This window comes from Nicotiana attenuata, chromosome 2, assembly GCF_001879085.1.
Source record: "Nicotiana attenuata strain UT chromosome 2, NIATTr2, whole genome shotgun sequence".
Lineage (NCBI taxonomy): Eukaryota > Viridiplantae > Streptophyta > Magnoliopsida > Solanales > Solanaceae > Nicotiana > Nicotiana attenuata.
The window spans coordinates 50,530,450-50,549,240 of NC_031990.1; the positions used below are offsets into that span (position 1 = coordinate 50,530,450).

At 40.2% G+C, this 18,791-nt stretch overlaps 1 protein-coding gene across 1 annotated transcript; it reads right to left on the bottom strand.

Moving 5' to 3' along the window:
* On the bottom strand, positions 2,803–6,189 carry LOC109209638 (glycine cleavage system H protein 2, mitochondrial). Its single transcript, XM_019372950.1, has 3 exons — positions 5,946–6,189; positions 4,127–4,386; positions 2,803–3,180 (listed from the first exon to the last, which is right to left on the bottom strand). Exons 1-3 carry the CDS (start codon positions 6,019–6,021, stop codon positions 3,052–3,054), a joined length of 465 nt encoding a protein of 154 aa, XP_019228495.1. The 5' UTR covers positions 6,022–6,189; the 3' UTR covers positions 2,803–3,051.

The window sequence follows — 18,791 nt, forward strand, 5'->3', positions numbered from 1 at the left end:
AGAAGACACTGGCAAAGAAGATCAAAGGAGAACACTGTTCATGCAAGAGAAGGGAGGGTGAAAACTTCTGAAAAACGAAACCCCCATCTATTTATAGGGCTGGGTGGCGCGAGAATCGAAGCAAAGGATTGTCAATGGCACCAAAATCGAAGCGACAGGCACGCAGACGCTGTCTCGGGAAGATGCGTAATGATGACGCGCGTGGCTATGACGTCACCCCATGGTAGCCACACCAATCAAGACTCCACTAGTCGTGCCGTTTTCTCCATCTTGGCCGACCCTGCTTATTCAACAACCAAATTCCTCTGAAACGAAGGCAAATCAGGTCCGCTTATTGAGGGCGTGCAGGACCATGACCTCACCAAGCGGAGGGACTAACTGTATAGGTCTAAATTTGGCGACTCGGCAGTAACGGATAAGCAAGACAAAGGACGGGGTCGACCATGGTATAACAACTGAAGGTTGCTCTCAAGACGGTTGATGCCAAAGACGGGCAGCTAAGATGAGGAAATAACGGTAGCATAGGTTCAAATATGGACACAAGGAATATTCCTTTGGATATTCCTTGCTCTGTACTTTTTAGGATTTTTGGGAAATGTCCCTTATAAATAGGAAGAGATAGAGAACCAAAAAGGGATCTTCACTTTTTATGAGAAAGAACACTTTGTAAAAGGTTGACCTGAAAGAATATACAAAAGTTGTCTCATTCATTGATTATATTACTCGAGCAAACATTTTAGGTTCTATATTCACGAGATCCAAAGATTCCTCAACCTCCTCTTATTTCCCTTCTTTCCACACTGTTGTCAGGGGAAGGAGCTTTCCGAATCTTACAATAATTGGGTAGTAACTTCCTTTTATTGTGCTAGTCACATTTATTTATATTCATTGTACATCTATGTTGTTGCATTTATGAGCATTTAATCAGCTCAAACATATTAGCTAACGTCGTTCATCTTGTCTACTTCATCTAACATTTGGTCTAGATTTTATTATTCTTAACTAAGATTCACCCGTCTTCTCATCATTAATTGGTTTAATCAAAAGGCTTAATACTTTTTGGTCAAACACTTTTTCAATGGTTATAGGGTTACACCAAGGATTTGCGCTTAGCCCGTTATTATTTGCCCTAACGATGAACGCCCTAACACACTATATTCAAGGGGAGGTGCCATGGCGTATGTTGTTCGCTGATGATATAGTTCTAATTGATGAGACGCGAGGCAGCGTAAATGAGAGACGAGAGGTTTGGAGGCAGGCCCTGGAGTCCAAAGGTTTCAAGTTGAGTAGGACTAAGACAGAATATCTGGAGTGTAAGTTCAGCGGCGTAACGGGGGATGCGGACATGGCAGTGAGGCTCGACTCACAAGTCTTCCCGAAGAGAGAAAGTTTCAAGTACCTAGGGTTATTTATCCAGGAGATGGGGAGATCGACGAGGATGTCGCGCACCGTATTGGGATGGGGTGGATGAAATTGCGGTTAGTGTCTGGAGTCCTGTGTGACAAGAAAGTGCCACCGAAACTCAAAGGTAAGTTCTACAGAGTGGTGGTTAGACCGGCCATATTATATGGGGCTGAGTGTTGGCCAGTCAAGAATTCCCATATCCAGAAGATGAAAGTAACCGAAATGAGGATGTTGAGATGTATGCGCGGGCATACTAGACTGGATAAGATAAGAAATGAAGATATTCGGGAGAGGGTGGGCGTTGCTCCCGTGGACGACAAGATGCGAGAAGCTAGGCTTAGATGGTTCGGGCATGTGCGGAGGAGAACCATAGATGCCCCTGTTAGGAGGTGCGAGCGGTTGGCTTTGGCAGGTACGAGAAGAGGTAGAGGGCGGCCTAAGAAGGATTGGGGCGAGGTGATCATGCAGGACATGGCGCGGCTTTAGATTTTCGAGGACATGGCTCTTGATAGGAACGTGTGGAGGTCGAACATTAGGGTTGTAGGCTAGGGGTAGTCGAGCGTTTTTCCTTTTGCACCGGGTAGTGTGATAGAGTTTTGTCTAGGTCTGTTAGCGGTCTATGTTGTGTTCACACTATTTTGTTGTTTTGCATAGTATCGTGTTATTGCCCTTTTACTTGTTGTCTCTTACGATGTTGTATTACTTTTCTGGCTTCTTTTGTTGTTACAGACCTTTTCTTTTGTTTCTTTTCTAATATAATTGTCTTTTTTGTTGAGCCGAGGGTCTCCCGTAAACAGACTCTCTATCCTTCCGGGGTAAGGTCTACATACACTCTACCCTCCCCAGGCCCCACTAGTGGAATTTTACTTGTTTGTTCTGTTTTGTTTTTTCTGATCCTATTATTTTATTTTATATGAAAAATCTAAAGAAATCTCATCTCCCAACATTAGAGCTTCTTCTTCTGTTTTTCTTTTTTTTTTTTTTTTTGCAGGTCGTTGCAACTATACTTGCATTATTAATAAGGTTCCAGTTCCACTGAAAACTTTTTCCACCTTTCCCTTTCTACTTCTTACATCCCTTTTGCCATTCCAAAAAAGGATATTGAAATTAGAAGAAGAGTTGATTCTAGGAGAACTGAATCAGTAAAACCAGTCAAGAGGAGGTTTTTTGAACCAAAAAAAAAAAGTACTGAGGAGGTGTTAAGAAACATTGATAAAAGCACCATCCTTTTTTCAAAGGTACATTAATTTTTCCCTAAAAAAAACTCCTTTCTCGATTTCAATTTGGTCGGCTAACTAATTTTGAGTTATAGATATTAAGTAAAAACTTATCCACTTCTATAGGTTGAAGAAGTTGCTGTCGGAAAAGGTCAAGAGTGAATCAGTAGAGCAAAACAGATGAAAGGGTGAAAGTAGGTTCACATTTTACTTTATGAGTTTAATACATCAATTCATCACCCCAAATTAGAAAAAGCACTGAATTATTTGCAAAGAAAGAGAGAAATGCAATGGTAATAGATGTTGTATCAAAGACCAAATAGCACTACTATAAATCTCCAGTTTCTGGGACTTGGGAATAACGCCTATTTATGCACTAGGAAAAATCCTGCAGGAAAGTGTGTTCTTGCTCAAATTTGTGAGGTTTCAATCAGTGTTTTGCGTCTTCTTCATCACAGAAACTGGAATACTTGTCAGGGTCCATCAACAATTTGAGTTCGTCGGGGTTGCTCATCTCCACCTTTATAATCCATCCTTCTTGATATGGGCTCCCATTGATCTTAATACACACATTGCAAATTTGATCACATACCATATAGGAACAAGTCAAGATGAAACGTAAAGCAGTATCATAGAGCTGGAACTAAAATAAAGAACACTTGATGATTGAATTCAGCAAAAGGTCCATATACAAGTCTTGTGGAGGATATGCATCGTAGAGTTGAGCTACAAACATCAATATCTATATGATATGTTGAGAGAAGTGGAAAAGTATTGACGAGAGCAGATTCTAGTGAGCAACATATTCTCTAAGAAACAGTGGTCTGATTATACGAAGTTGCGAAGACTACAGAGTTGGAGTATTTACCAAAATATAAACCTTTAATCCCACTGCTAAGTATCATTCATTATTAGCTCCAAAGAGGTACAAAATAGAACACTTGGCGCTGCAAAGCAGAAATATATGACGAAGTAGTAGATTCATATGTCATCTTCTTTTGGGTAAAGTATTACACATATCATGGCTTACATGTTTGATTAAGATGATAACATGTTGACTTAATAATACATTTGATAAGTTCATAGAGCTCGGACCTGTTAGTTAGTCTCTGCAGGCTAACAATGGCTCTTAAATTTTTATGACGGTAGAACAAGGGTACAACAACTACTACACCTCAATCCCAAACTAGTTGGAGCAGGTCATGTGAGAATCTTCACTATCCATTCACTCATTTTGGACCCTTTATATGTTCCCAACTTACAATCAACTGAAGAAATTCTTGGAAAAGAACCAACTAGAAGGAAAAGAGAGATCATTTGCACACGATATCAGTCAAAGAGCTAAGAAAGCATGCAACGCATATTAAAGTACACACAAGAAAGCACATCTTCTTCTCCTACTAGCCCAACACTATATGTACGAGGAGTCATGCAGACAGCAAAAATATATATACTATGGGTGTGTTTGGTATGAGGGAAAAGTTTTCCTTGGGGAAATAACTCACCAGAGCAGGAGAGGAGTCGAGCTTCTCATTAACTTCCACCACCTTCCCTGAAACAGGAGAATTGATATCGCTGGTGGCCTTGACACTTTCAACAGCACCAAAACTGTCAAATTGATTTACAGAAGCCCCAACTTCAGGTAATTCAACATAGACAACATCACCTAAATGATCCTGAGCATGATCAGTGATGCCAATTGTTGCAGAACTACCATCAACTTTAACCCATTCATGAGACTCTGCATACTTTAAATCCTTGGCCACTGCAAAGAATTCGAACACAAACCATTGTTATATTAGAGAGAGTTTTAGTGATATGCATCTGCGTAGCCGTCGATTGTGTTGTTTGTTTGTTTTATTTTTTTGATCAGTTGCATAGCCATAGGTTTGCATAGCCATAGGTTGTTGCTACATTATTCAAACGGGAGCCCTTTTTTAGGGATCAAATGTTCAACCATCTATGGTTCAGTCCAAAATTGTTCCTTTTACTCACAGGCAATTATTCATTGGATTCAAACACAACATGGAAGTCAAAACGGACTAAAAGTATCACGATAGGAAAAAATTCACTCAAAGATTTTGTGTATACAAAATATAACACAAAAACATATACTGCACAACAGCACAAGGAAACAATCCCTTAAGATTTTATAGACTGTATAAATATTTTCTGCCCAATTTATCAAAAATATAAATCAATTAACGAACATTTTTGTGCCCAACTTAATTTGAACAGAACAAGTATGTCAACAGAAAGCAATAAGACTACGCTATTATTAAATTCATTTTTCCCGAATGTCTTTTTATTTCTGATGTTCAGGAAATGTAGGATACTGTAGAGTATGAACTAGACTCCCTACAACTTGCATCTATAAGGGTCAAACATAACCAAATCAAGGTAATATGAAAGAACTAACTTTAAGATGTCTTACATTTGTCACATAACAAAATAATTTCACATAGTTACAGAAAATTATCCACAACTACCATTCCTGAAGTCTTTAAAGAATCTGCAGAATTTACAACCAGTTACTAGAGAGGTTGGCACTTGAAGGAAAAAGGATAACAACTATGATTAGCACACTAAGCATCATCATAGACATTACTTTAGAACTTTTTATATTTGAAAACAATAATGCAAATAAGAAAGAAAAAAAAATCCAAATAGAAACATGGATACATTTTATGGAAAAGGTAGCAAATATAGTTACTCTAAATTTACAAGCTGTCCATAAATTTAGAGTTGTAGAATAAAATTAAAAAGAACACTAGTCCTGAAAATTTCATTGCATTACCATCTTCCAATCCTACATCAGGCTGATGACATCAGACACAAGAACAAGTTCACAAGTCACTATCAAGTCTCCATCATAATAAATTCCAGATGCATCTAAGGGACAGATTTACTGAGCAAACAACAAAAATATCATTCTCAATCAACATTTGTAAACAAATTGACAAATACACAATCCCATACTTACTTACCAAAAAAAGGAAAACAACACAAACAAGACCCTACCTGATACAACACTTCAGAACACAGAAGGTGACATAGTTAAAATTAAATAATGAAGTACAAATCCCTCAACAACCCAAAAAAACCTTCTGCTGTAGAAACCACATAAAATCCACAACCCACTTCCAAAAATCGGATCTTTCATCAAGAAAATGACAGATCAAACAGATTCTCTTACAAAAAATACATGAACAAGATTTATACAACTCAAAGCAAATTAAAAAAAAAGAAGAAGCAATAAAACATTAAAGAAAAAGACAAATGGGTGATCCCAGAAACAAAAGTATGATTCTGTAACCATATTACCAGTAGCAAAAGCTCTGTGAAATGTTGAGATCCTGAGATATGAAGCAGCTCTTGAAGCCCATAACTTTGTTGCCATTTTTTTTCAGTTCAATATAGAGTTGTGGCAAACGTGTAATATATTAGGGAAATAGCTTTTCAAGTGGAAAATAAATAGTGTATTGAATTGAAGGAAAGTGGAAGCAATAAATAGAAAGGTAGTGGCTGGTGGGTCGAGGTGTCAACAAACTCATTCAGCACAAGTTGGTGAGGTGTGCTTTGTAGGTGTCACTTGTAACATTTGTTGGTAGCCGTTTTGTGATTCCATGAGGAGGGGCTCATTGAAGATGTCCTGTTTCCTAGCTTTATTTTTAGGAGCCAGTGTCTCAGCGAGTATAAATGATATTTTAAAAATACCCCTGACACTATCATTGACGATGTCCTATTTCATAGCTTTATTTCAAATAGGCCAAATGGTCTCGTTGTCGCTTAAACTTGTATCGAATTTTAAAATTGATACATAAACTTACATTGTTCCTATTTGAACATTCAAACTTACATATCCGATAACTAATAAACTTATTTGACCGTCGACCATGCACATATGGCAGTGATAGAGATGATGTGGACAAGTCGTGTGCAAGTCACAAAAATTACGCGCGTGACTACAATAGTTTTGATTTACAAAAAATCTAAAACCAGAAAAAAAATATAAATTAAAAAGAAAGAAAATAAACCAGGCACACTTCCCCCATCCCCCGCAAAATTCCCTTCACCCACTATGTTCTTTTTTCCCCATTGTCGTCCGCCCCCAACTCCCCCTTCTTTCTTTTCTTTCTCCCCGTCTCTAATCTACTTCCCTCCTCGTCTTTTTGTTCAAAACTCAGGCATAGATAGTGAAAAACAAAGAAAAGCAATGGATTATCTCAAAAACTTTATGTCAATCCTTTCTCTTACATTAACTCCCTCTCCCCTTTTTGTATCCAATCTCAGACCGGAAGACAGATAGAGAAAAGAAAAATATCAATGGGAAATTATTGAGTTTTGGGTAAAAATTTTTATTTACGGAGTCCGACTTCTTCCCTCTTTTTGATTTAACCATTTATGTCCTTCTTTTGACATAGCCTAGCTAGCTCACCGTAGTATTGGGCGGCCTCCATTGTTTCAAAACCCTGGATTCCTATTGATTTTTTCTGAAATTTTAAAATTAAATTTATTTTTTTAGTCTAACTATGAGCATAGTTGTGTTGTGAATTTGATTTAGAAATAAGAGAGAGAAAGAACACCGAAGAAAAAGAAAAAGAAGACGAATAAAAATGAGGAAAGGAATGGAGGTGGGTGAACGGAGAGAAGTGTCAGGTCTTTTACTCTCTTTCTTTTTTCTTTTTTTAATTTGTAACTTCTTTTTTGCTTAATTAGTACTCCCTCCGTTTCAATTTAGATGAGTTAGTTTGACTGGCACGGAGTTTAAGAAAAAAAAAGGCTTTTGAAACTTGTGGTCTTAAAAGCTTAAGGGGTAAAAGCTTTGTGGGCCATGATATTTTTGTGGTTATAAAAGCTTCTTATTAAGGGTAAAATGGATAAAATAAAGAATTTAAAGTTGAATTATTTCAAATTTAGAAATGTGTCATTTATTTTGGAACAGACTAAAAAGGAAAGTACCTCATCTAATTTGAAATGGTGGGAGTATTTAAAAATAGGACCCACAAATAACACATGTCAAGTAATAAATAGTCTAGTATATGACGTCAAATGGGATATACACGCACTACTGGATGTATTTATTAGTACTCATTCCGTCAAGTTCGAGTGTTCAAATGGGAAAGATTAAAGTTCATGTATCAGCTTTCAAATTTCCTACAAGTCTAAGTGGCCAGGAAGCCATTCCGCATTTTTAAATATTTAACATTACGCCGCTTTTTCAATGGCCCCCATAATTATACTTAAGAAGGGCTTGATCCTAGGACCTTGTTCCCTAGGTGTAACTATAAATAGTGATCTCAACAGCCATTGTATGGACACGAATTTTCTAACAAGCTTATGCAATATACTATTCAAAAGCTCAATAAGATTTCATTTCTTACTTGTTGATATTCATACTGCTGCCTTCGGAAGCTTTGCTCCCAGGACTAAGCTATTTGCTCTCCTATCTCGATTTCAACGCTAAGTCTTGTATTTAATTTAATTTATTTATTATTTTGGGATCAAATTGACTCGCTTGTCTATAACAACGTTACAAATTCCAACTGTACCGTTTTATGGGTAAACAGTTTGGCGCCCACCGTGGGGCTTAGAAAGTTATTGGATTGATCCTTGCATCAATTACTAACTCTATTTAATTCTTTATTTCTTAGCGAAAAATCGTAAAAACGGCAGATAACGATGTCAACATCACACACAATGTTGAGTCCCAAGGAAATCAACCTCAACATGAAGATTTGATCAGCGATACTCGCAACGAGGGGGATGAAGCCACGCCGGTCCATGACGGACAATATCCATGACACGTTCCGGAGGCAACTCCTAATGATGCTGAAGACGAGCACATTGCGTAAAACATTGAGAATCTTGAGGGAACAACAAAAGACTATTATGGGCCATCTCTCGCGACAAGATCAGGTCATGATGGAGTTGAAGCAAGCAATGTCGGGTTCTTACAACAATGCGAATGGAAGAGGTCCATGTGCTCCCGCAAACCAAACAGCACAAAGGGTTGATAACAACACCCCGATGGGTAAGGTTGGCTTAGATAGAGCCGGAGGGAACGACAAGGGATCTATAAACAATAACGAGAATGATCCCTTTAAAATCGAACTCATGCGGTTTATGAGATAAATAAACACCCGAGTGGATCAGATCCCGGGCGCACCGCCAGTGTTGAAAGGACTGGACTCGAAGAAATACACTCAGTTGTCGTTCAAACCAAGCACGACATCGGAGTTAATCTTGAAGCGGTTCAAAATACTATACGTGCCAAAATATGATGGGACCTCGGATCCTCAGGAGCACATCACCACCTATACAACAGCGGTGAAAGGAAGCGATTTAGCTCTGCACGAGATTGAGTCAGTCTTGTTGAAGAAGTTCGGGGAGACCCACACGAAGGGGTTCTTGTTGAAGAAGTTCGGGGAGACCCACACGAAGGGGGCCCTGATATGGTATTCACTTTAACCTGAACACTCAATAGATTACTTCGAGATGCTCGCGGATTCCTTTATCTATGCCCATGACGGGGACAGAAAGATGCAAGCCCGAAAGACCGACATATTCAAAATTACACACGGAGAGTCCGAACTGCTACGAGAGTTCGTAACCAGATTTCATAAGGAAAGGATGCTGCTACCGGTCGTGCCAGACGAATTAGCAGCTGAGGCATTCACTAAGGGGTTGAACCCGATGAGCTCTAACGCTTCCCAGAAACTGAAAGAAAGTCTCTCGAGTTTTAGGCAAAGACATGGGCGAATGTCCACAAGCACTACGAATCGAAGATAAGAATAGAAAATGATCAGCGCGACTTCCCGGCATCAATCAAGGGTCGGGACCGAGAGAATAATAAGTAAAAATTTTGACGAATATTGACGGTCTACTAAAGGTCAATTTTTTCCCTACGAAAGGGCCGAAGGATGCGACTGAGGTTTCTAGTTTGCAGATGGGTTCGCTACCGACAGGAGAGTCGTCATGTATGAATAACAGATCGTTGCAGGATAAAGATACGCTAGGTTCTCGGGATTTCATCTACCCCAGACTATCGAAGTACAATTTCAACGTCATCGTGGTGGAATTGGTATTGGCAATGAGGAACATTAAGGAAGCATGGTTCCTGCGGCCGATGAGATCCGACCCCAGTCAGAGGGATCCTAACCTATTGTGTGAGTATCATGGGACCAACGGCCATCGGGTCAAGGACTGCCGACATCTGCACGAGGAGGTGGCGACATTGTCTAAAAACGGCCATCTCAGTGAGTTCTTAAGCGACCGGGCTAAAAACAACTATGGTCGCAACTGTGATAACGCGGAGCCCTCAAAGACCGGAGAAGATACTTCTCGTCTAACGATCAACATGATTTTCGGAGGGAACAAGATCAATGGTCTAACCTTCTCAGCCGAAAAGAAGACAAAGGTATCGGTAACCCACAGCAAAAGACTCCGTGAAGTCGCCGAAGACGATAGCACCTTCATAGAAGAGGACGCTGATGGACTTCTACTACCGCACAACGATGCCCTGGTAATTTCTCTTAATGTTTTAGATTTTAAAATTAAGAGTGTTTTTGTGGACCCAGGGAGTTCGGCTAATATTATCTAATGGAGAGTGCTAGAGCAAGCCAAGCTAACCGGAAGCATTATTCCAGCTACAAAGCTCGTCGCTGGGTTCAACTTAGCCAGCGTGACAACCCGATGGGAGATTCTGTTGCCCATGAATGCCGAAGGGGTAATAAAGACTACTTTGTTTGAAGTAGTAGACAGCATATGGGCTACAACATTATTCTTGGAAGATCATGGTTGCAAGAAATGAAGGTTGTACCGTCGACATACCATCAACTTCTGAAATTCGCAGCTTCAGAGGAAGTTAAACAAATAAGAGGAGATCAACCGGTGTCAAAGGAGATAAATGCGATCTCAATTTTGAGTAGCAAAGGGAAGGAACGTGCTACATAGCAATTACAGGAACCGACGCCTGCTCCCGATCTAAACAAAGTCGACAAAGGGGGTGAGTCATTAGTATCCCATCAGATGCCAAGGTATTTCCAGGTACCAGAAGAAACGGACACAAACAAATCCACAATGGAAGAACTCGAACAATTCTCGTTGTTCGAGAAATTATTGGAGAAGAAATTTCACTTGAGGATAGGACTAAACCCCGAGCTAAGGTCAGGATTCATAGAATTCCTTAAATTTAATGTTGATTGTTTTGTGTGGTCGCATGCGGATATGACAGGTATTTCGCTAGAAGTGGTCGTGCACTAGTTAAGCCTGGATCCTGACATCCCTCTGATAAGGCAGAAGAAACACCCTATTGCCGAGGTCAAAAATATGTTTTTCAAAGATGAGGTAACTCGATTGCATGATATCGATTTGATCCGAGAGGTGAAGTATCCTGACTGACTTGCTAACGTAGTAGTAGTTTCAAAAAAGAATAATAAATTTCGCATGTGCGTAGACTATAAAGATCTGAATAAGGCTTGCCCAAAAGACCTCTCATTCCTATAGCCAAACATTGATCAAATGATTGATGCGACGGCTGGGCACCAGTTGATGAGTTTCCTCGATACCTATTCCGGGTACAACCAAATCAAAATGAACCCCGAGGATCAGGACAAAACTTTGTTCATATTGAACTTTGGCACATATTGCTATAATGTGATGCCATTCAGGCTTAAGAACGCCGGAGCCACTTATTAGAGGCTTGTGAATAAAATGTTTGAAAAACAAATAGGGAAAACCATGAATGTTTACATAGATAAATTCTGGTTAAGTCTTTGAACGCAGGTGATCATCTTAAACACCTAAAGAAACATTTGACATCCTAAGGAAGCACACCATGAAGCTTAACTCCGAATATTGTGCATTTAGAGTCAGCTCTGGTAAGTTCTTGGGGTCCCTAGTGTCACAAAGGGGGATCGAAGTCAACCCCGATAAAATTAAAGCCATCGAGGACATCCCCGACCAGATATCAAATGTGAAAGAGATTCAAAGTTTAAGAGGAAGACTGGACGCTTTAAGCAGGTTCATTTCCCGGTCCTCAGAATAATGTCATCACTTCTTCTCGCTTCTAAAAAGAAGAACAACTTCGAATGGACTCCGGAATGCTAGCAGGCTCTGAAAGATTTGAAAAGGTATTATCAAGCCCTCCATTACTATCGAAACTGGAGGAAGGCGAACAGTTTTTGATTTACTTAGAGATCTCAATGGTAGCGGTAAATGACGTATTAGTCCGTGAAGACAAAGGTACGATGTAACGACCCGACTGGTCGTTTTGAGCTCTAGCACGTCGTTTGGCGGTTTGAGGCCTTAAGTAGATTCACTTCATGTTTTATGACTTGTAAGCGTAGTCAGAATCGAATTTTAGAAAGTTCGGAGTTGATTCGAATAGAAAATTCTCAATTCGGAAGCTTTAAGTTGGAAGAGTTGACTAAGGGTTGACTTTGTTGACTTTTCGAGCGGAGTGGGGAATCATTATAAATTGTTAAATCGCAAGCATTGGAGTATATTTTGATTTATTTGCACGTTATTTGACTAGTTTCGGATCGTTTGGCTTTGAGTCGAGGAGTTAGAGAGGCATTGGAGCCGGTAATGGAACTTCGGAGCGGGGTAAGTCTCCTGTCTAACCTTGTGAGGGGGAAATTACCCCGTAGGTGTTATTCTTGTTATATGCTACATGTTGTGGGAGTTGTGCACGTATGAGGTGACGAGTGTCCGTGTGCATACTAGAATTCCTGATTATGTCCAGGTAGACTCGGATTCACGCCATGCTTTATTTGTACTAGTTGAGTTATTATTGCCTGCTTAGTTACTTGATTTCGCGTTATGACCTGAGACTAGGCTTGCGTAGAGTGATGGACTCGCTATTGTAAGAGATTTAACGAGTTACTTGATTATTAACGGAATAATTGTGCTTCCCTTGTGAATTTCTCTCATGTTGTGCGTTTTCATTGAAAAGCTTCTTTAAATTTCATAATTCACACGTATATTCATGGGTGGGGTCAATGACCCGTTAAAACTTCTTATTCTAATAGGATCCGGGCATTTGCCTCGACAGGATTATGTACTACACTCTTATGGGATCGAGTCGTTCACCTCGGCAGGATATTGTAACACATTCTTATGGGATCGGGCCGTTCGCCTCGGCAGTATCATATTCTTATGGGATTGGGCCGTTCGCCCCGGAAATATCATATTCTTATGGGATCAGGTCAATTGCCTTAGCAGTATCATATTCTTATGGTATCATGTCGTTCGCCTTGACATTTCTATAAAACACTCCTATGGGATCGAGCCATTCGCCTCGGCAGAATTGTTCGTAGTATTTCACAAGAAGCCAGCGTATCCGTGAATTTTCCTGATTTGAGTTGTGACGACCTATCTAGTGGGGAGCATTTTATATATATAATCCGATTGAGGAGGTATTCGATAATTGAGAACTAGTATTTACCATTTAGAGGAGGATCGTACCACGTACTATATTTGCTTACACTGTGTAGTTACCATGCCTCATACTTGTTTACTTTCAATTGTACTTGATTCATTAAACCACTAGTAAGTGTCGAGGAAGCCAGTCCACCTTTGTTAAATATTTAACATTACGCCGCTTTTTCGACGGCAACCTGCGAGTCACCTGTACACAATTACAACAATACCCCTATACTGTTTAACAGTAGCTCGCCTGTTGCTCTAGCGACGTGGCTGTTTAAAATCTTAACTTATTTGTGATAGTGGTTCAATTACATTATATTTGAACTGAAGGGGTGTAATTTCTTATTTAAAATGCCATTTTAATTTGTTATGTTCCTTTTTTCTTCTTTTAATTAATAGATTTGAGTGAATTATTTAAAATATCATTTTATTTGTTATTTTCTTTTTTAAAACTTTTAATTTATAGAATTTGAGTTCAAATAATAGATCGAACTTAATCGAATTTATTTTGGTTTAATGATAGTTTGGTTCATAAAAGATATTTCGTAAAATAACTTAATGAATCCAAAACGGGCTGAACAGACAAATGCAACCCTATTTGATCTTTGGCGCTACTGATAGGTTTGTAGTATACAAAGTTGTATAGGGTAAAATTGGTTCATATTAAATACTCGTATGATAGAGTGATTCGTGGAACCGGAGACAAACAGAAAGCGAAACAGGTGGAAATCAAGACCGGGGGCAACGGCTTCGGTTGGCACCGGGAAGTCCCCGAAGGAAATATTGCTAATGAAGACAAACGAATGCCTGTCATCCGATAGCATTCAATCAAGAATATTCTTTAGTATTAAATATACAATGCGTTATAGAGAATTTTGGCATTCATAGCTCGCCTTTACACATTTTTCAATGGCCCCCATAATTATCACTTAAGAAGGACTTGATCCTAGGACCTTGTTCCCTAAGTGCAACTATAAATAGTGATCTCAACAGCCATTGTAAAGACACAAATTTTCTGACAAACTTATGCAATATACTATTCAAAAGCTCAATAACATTTCATTTCTTACTTATTGATATTCATACTGTTGCCTTCGGAAGCTCTGCTCCCGAAACTAAGCTATTTGTTGTCCTATCTCGATTTCAATGCTAAGTCTTGTATTTAATTTAATTTATTTATTATTTTGGGATCAAATTGACTCGCTTGTCTATAAACCACGTTACAAATTCAACAGTACCGTTTTACGGGTAAACAGTTTGGCGCCCACCGTGGGGCTTAGACAGTTGCGTAATTGGATTGATCCTTGCATCAATTACTAACCTGTTTAATTCTTTGTTTTTAGCGAAAAATAGTAAAAAATGGTAGATATCGATGTCAACATCACGCACAATGTTGAGCCCCAAGGAAATCAACCTTAACACGAATATTCGATCAGCGATACTCTCAACAAGGGGGATCATGGCGGGCAATATCCACAACACGTTCGGGAGGCAACTCTTAATGATGCTGAAGACGAGCACATTGCGTAAAACAATGAGAATCTTGAGGGAACAACAAAAGACTATTATGGGGCCATCTCTCGCGGCAAGATCAGGTCATGACGGAGTTGAGGCAAGCATTGTCGAGTCCTTCCAACAATGCGAATGGAAGAGGTCCACGTGCTCCCGCAAACCAAACAGAACATAGGATTGATAACAACACCCCGAGGGGTAAGGTCGGCTTCGACAGAGCCAGGGGAACGACGATGGATGTGGTAAAAATAACGAGAATGATCCCTTAAAACCTAACTCATGCGATTTATGAGAGAAATAAATGCCCAAATGGATCAGATTCGGGCGCACCGCCAGTGTTGAAAGGACCGGACTCAAAGAAATACACTCAGTAATCATTCAAACCAAGCGCGGCACCGGAGTTAATCCCGGAGCAGTTCAAAATTCCATAAATGCCAAAATATGATGGGACCTCGGATCCTCAAGAGCACATCACCACCTATACAACATTGGTGAAAGGAAACGATTCAGCTCCGCACGAGATTGAGTTAGTCTTGTTGAAGAAGTTCGGGGAGACCCACTCGAAGGGGGACCGATATGGTATTCACTTTTAACAGCGCACTCAATAGATTCCTTCGATATGCTCTCAATTCTTTTATCTATGCCCATGCCGGGGATAGAAAGGTACAGGCCCGAAAGACCGACATATTCAGAATTGCATAAAGAGAGTCCGAACTGCTGCGAGAGTTCGTGACTAGATTTCATAAGGAAAGGATGCCGCTACCGGTCATGCCAGACGAATTGGCAGCTGAGCCATTCACTAAGGGGCTGAACCCGAGGAGCTCTGACGCTTCCCGAAAACTGAAAGAAAGTCTCTCGAGTTTCAGGCAACGACATGGGCGGATGTCCACAACCACTACGAATCGAAGATAAGAACAGAAGATGATCAGCGCGACTTCCTGGCATCAATCAAGAGTCGGGACCGAGAAAATAATAAGGAAAAATTGAAGGATGATTGTGATGAAGATCGACGGTCTACTAAAGGTCAGTTTTTGCCCTACGAAAAGGACGAAGGACGTGACAGAGGTTTCCGGTTTGCGGATGGGTTCGCTACCGATAAGAGAGTGTGTCTAAAATAACAAATCATTGCAGGATAAATATACGTCAGGTTCTTAGGTTTCCACCTACCCCAGACTGTCCGAATACAATTTCAACATTAGCATAATAGAACTGGTATCGGCAATGAGGAACATTAAGGAAGCACGGGTCCCGAGACCAATGAGATCCGACCCTAGTCAGAGGGATCCTAGCCTATGGTGTGAGTATAATGGGACCATCGGCCACAGGATTAGGGACTGCCGACATCTGTGCGAGGAGGTGGCTACATTGTTAAAAAATGGTCATCTCAGTGAGTTCTTAAGCGACCGGGCTAAAAACAACTACGGTCGCAACCGAGATGATGTGGAGCCCTCAAAGACGGGAGAAGATCCTCTCGTCTAATGATCAACATGATTTTCGGAGGGAACGAGATCAATGGTCTATCCTTCTCAGCCGCAAAGAAGACAAAGGTATCGGTAACCCATAGCAAAAGACTCCAGAAGTCGCCGATGATGATATCACCTTTACGGAAGAGGACGCTGATGGACTTCTACTACCGCACAACGATGCCCTGGTAATTTCTCTTAATGTTTTAGGTTTTAAAATTAAGCGTGTTTTGGTGAACCTAGGGAGTTCAACCAATATTATCTAATGGAGAGTACTGGAACAAGCCTAGCTAACCGGAAGCCTCATTTCGTCTACAAAGCTTCTCGCCAGGTTAAACATAGCCAGCGTGAAAGCCCGAAGGGAGATTCTATTGCCCACGAATGCTGAAAGGGTAATGAAGACGACTCTATTTGAAGTAGTAGACAGCGATTTGGGCTACAAAATTATTCTTGGGAGACAATAGTTGCAAGAAATGAAGGTTGTACCGTCAACATACCATCAACTTCTAAAATTCCCAACTCCAGAGGGAGTTAAACAAATAAGAGGAGATCAACCGGCATCAAAGGAGATAAATGCGATCTCGATTACGAGTAGCAAAGTGAAGGAACATGCTACTTAGAAATTACAGGAACTGACGCTTGCTCCCGAGCTAAACAAAGTCGACAAAGGGGGTGAGTTGTCAGAATCCCATCAGATGCCAAGGTATTTCGAGGTACCAGAAGAAACGGACACAATCAAATCCAACGGAAGAACTAGAAAACAAGTTGCATTGTTCGAGAAATTATTGGAGAGGAACTTTCACTTGGGGATAGGACTAAACCCCGAGCTTAGGTCAGGATTCATAGAATTCCTTAAATTTAATGTTGATTGTTTGTGGTCGCATGCGGATATGACATGTATTCCGCTAGAAGTGGTCGTGCACAAGTTAAGCCTTGATCCCAACATGCCTCCGATAAGGTAGAAGAAAACCCTATTGCCGAGGTCAAAAACAGGTTTGTCAAAGAAGAGGTAACTCGGTTGCATGATATTAGTTCGATCCGAGAGGTGAAGTATCCTGACTGGCTAGCTAACGTAGTAGTAGTTTCAAAAAATAATAATAAATTTCGCATGTGCGTAGACTATAAAAATCTGATTAAGGCATGCCCAAAAGACTCGCTCCCATTCCCATTGCCAAACATTGATCAAATGATTGATGCGATGGCCAGGCACCAATTGATAAGTTTCCTCGATACCTATTCCGGGTACAACCAAATCAAAATGAACCCCGAGGATCAGGAGAAAACTTCGTTCATAATGAACTTTGGCACATATTGCTATAATGTGATGCCTTTCAGGCTTAAGAACACCCGAGCCACTTATCAGAGGCTTGTGAATAAAATATTTGAAGAACAAATAGGTAAAACCATGAACGTTTACATACATAAATGTTGGTTAAGTCTTTGAACGTAGGTGATCATCTTAAACACCTACAAGAAACCTTTGACATACTAAAGAAGCTCACCATGAAGCTTAACTCTGAATATTGTGAATTCAGAGTCAGCTCCGGTAAGTTCTTGGGGTTCCTAGTGTCAGAAAGGGGGATCGAAGTCATCCCCGATAAAATTAAAGCCATCGAGGACATCCCCGACCGGATATCAAATGTGAAAGAGGTTCAAAGATTAACAGGAAGACTGGCCGCTTTAAGCAGGTTTATTTCCTGGTCCTCAGAATAATGTCATCACTTCTTCTCGCTTCTAAAAAGAAGAACAACTTCGAATGGACTCTGGAATGCTAGCAGGCACTGAAAGATTTGAAAAGGTATTTACCAAGCCCTCTATTACTATCGAAACTGTAGGAAGGGGAACAATTTTTGATTTACTTAGAGATCTCAAAGGTAGCGGTAAATGACGTTTTAGTCCATGAAGACGAAGGTACAATATGACGACCCGACTGGTTGTTTTGATCTTTAGCGCGTCGTTTGGCAGTTTGAGGCCTTGAGTAGCTTCACTTAATTTTTTATGACTTGTACGCGTATTCAGAATCGAATTTAGGAAAGTTGGGAGTTGATTGGGATAGAAAATTCTCAATTCGGAAGCTTTAAGTTGGATGAGTTAACTAAGGGTTGACTTTGCTGACTTTTCGAGTGTAGTTAGGAATCATTATAAACTGTTAAATTGTAAGAATTGGAGTATATTTTTATTGATTTGCACGTTGTTTGACTAGTTTCGGATCGTTTGTCTTTGAGTCGAAGAGTTAGAGAGGCATTGGAGCTGGTTATGGAACTTCGGGGCGAGGTAAGTCTCCTGTCTAACCTTGTGAGGGGGAAATTACCCCGTAGGTGTTATTCTTGTTATATGCTACATGTTGTGGGAGTTGCGCACTTATGAGGTGACGATTGTCCGTGTGCATGCTAGAATTCCTAATTATGTCCGGGTAGACTCAGATTCACGCCATGACTTATTTGTACTAGTTGAGTTATTCTTGCCTGCTTAGTTACTTGATTTCGCGTTATGACCCGAGACTAGGCTTGCGTAGAGTGATGGACTCGCTATTGTAAGAGATTTAACAAGCTACTTGATTACGTGGAATAATTGTGCTTCCCTTATGAATTTCTGTCGCGTTGTGCGTTTTCATTGAAGAGCTTCTTTAAATTTCCTAACTCACACGTATATTCATTAGTGGGGTCAAGGACCCGTTAAAGCTTCTTATTCTAATGGGATCGGGGCATTCGCCTCGACAGGATTATGTACCTCACTCTTATGGGATCGAGTTGTTCACCTCGGC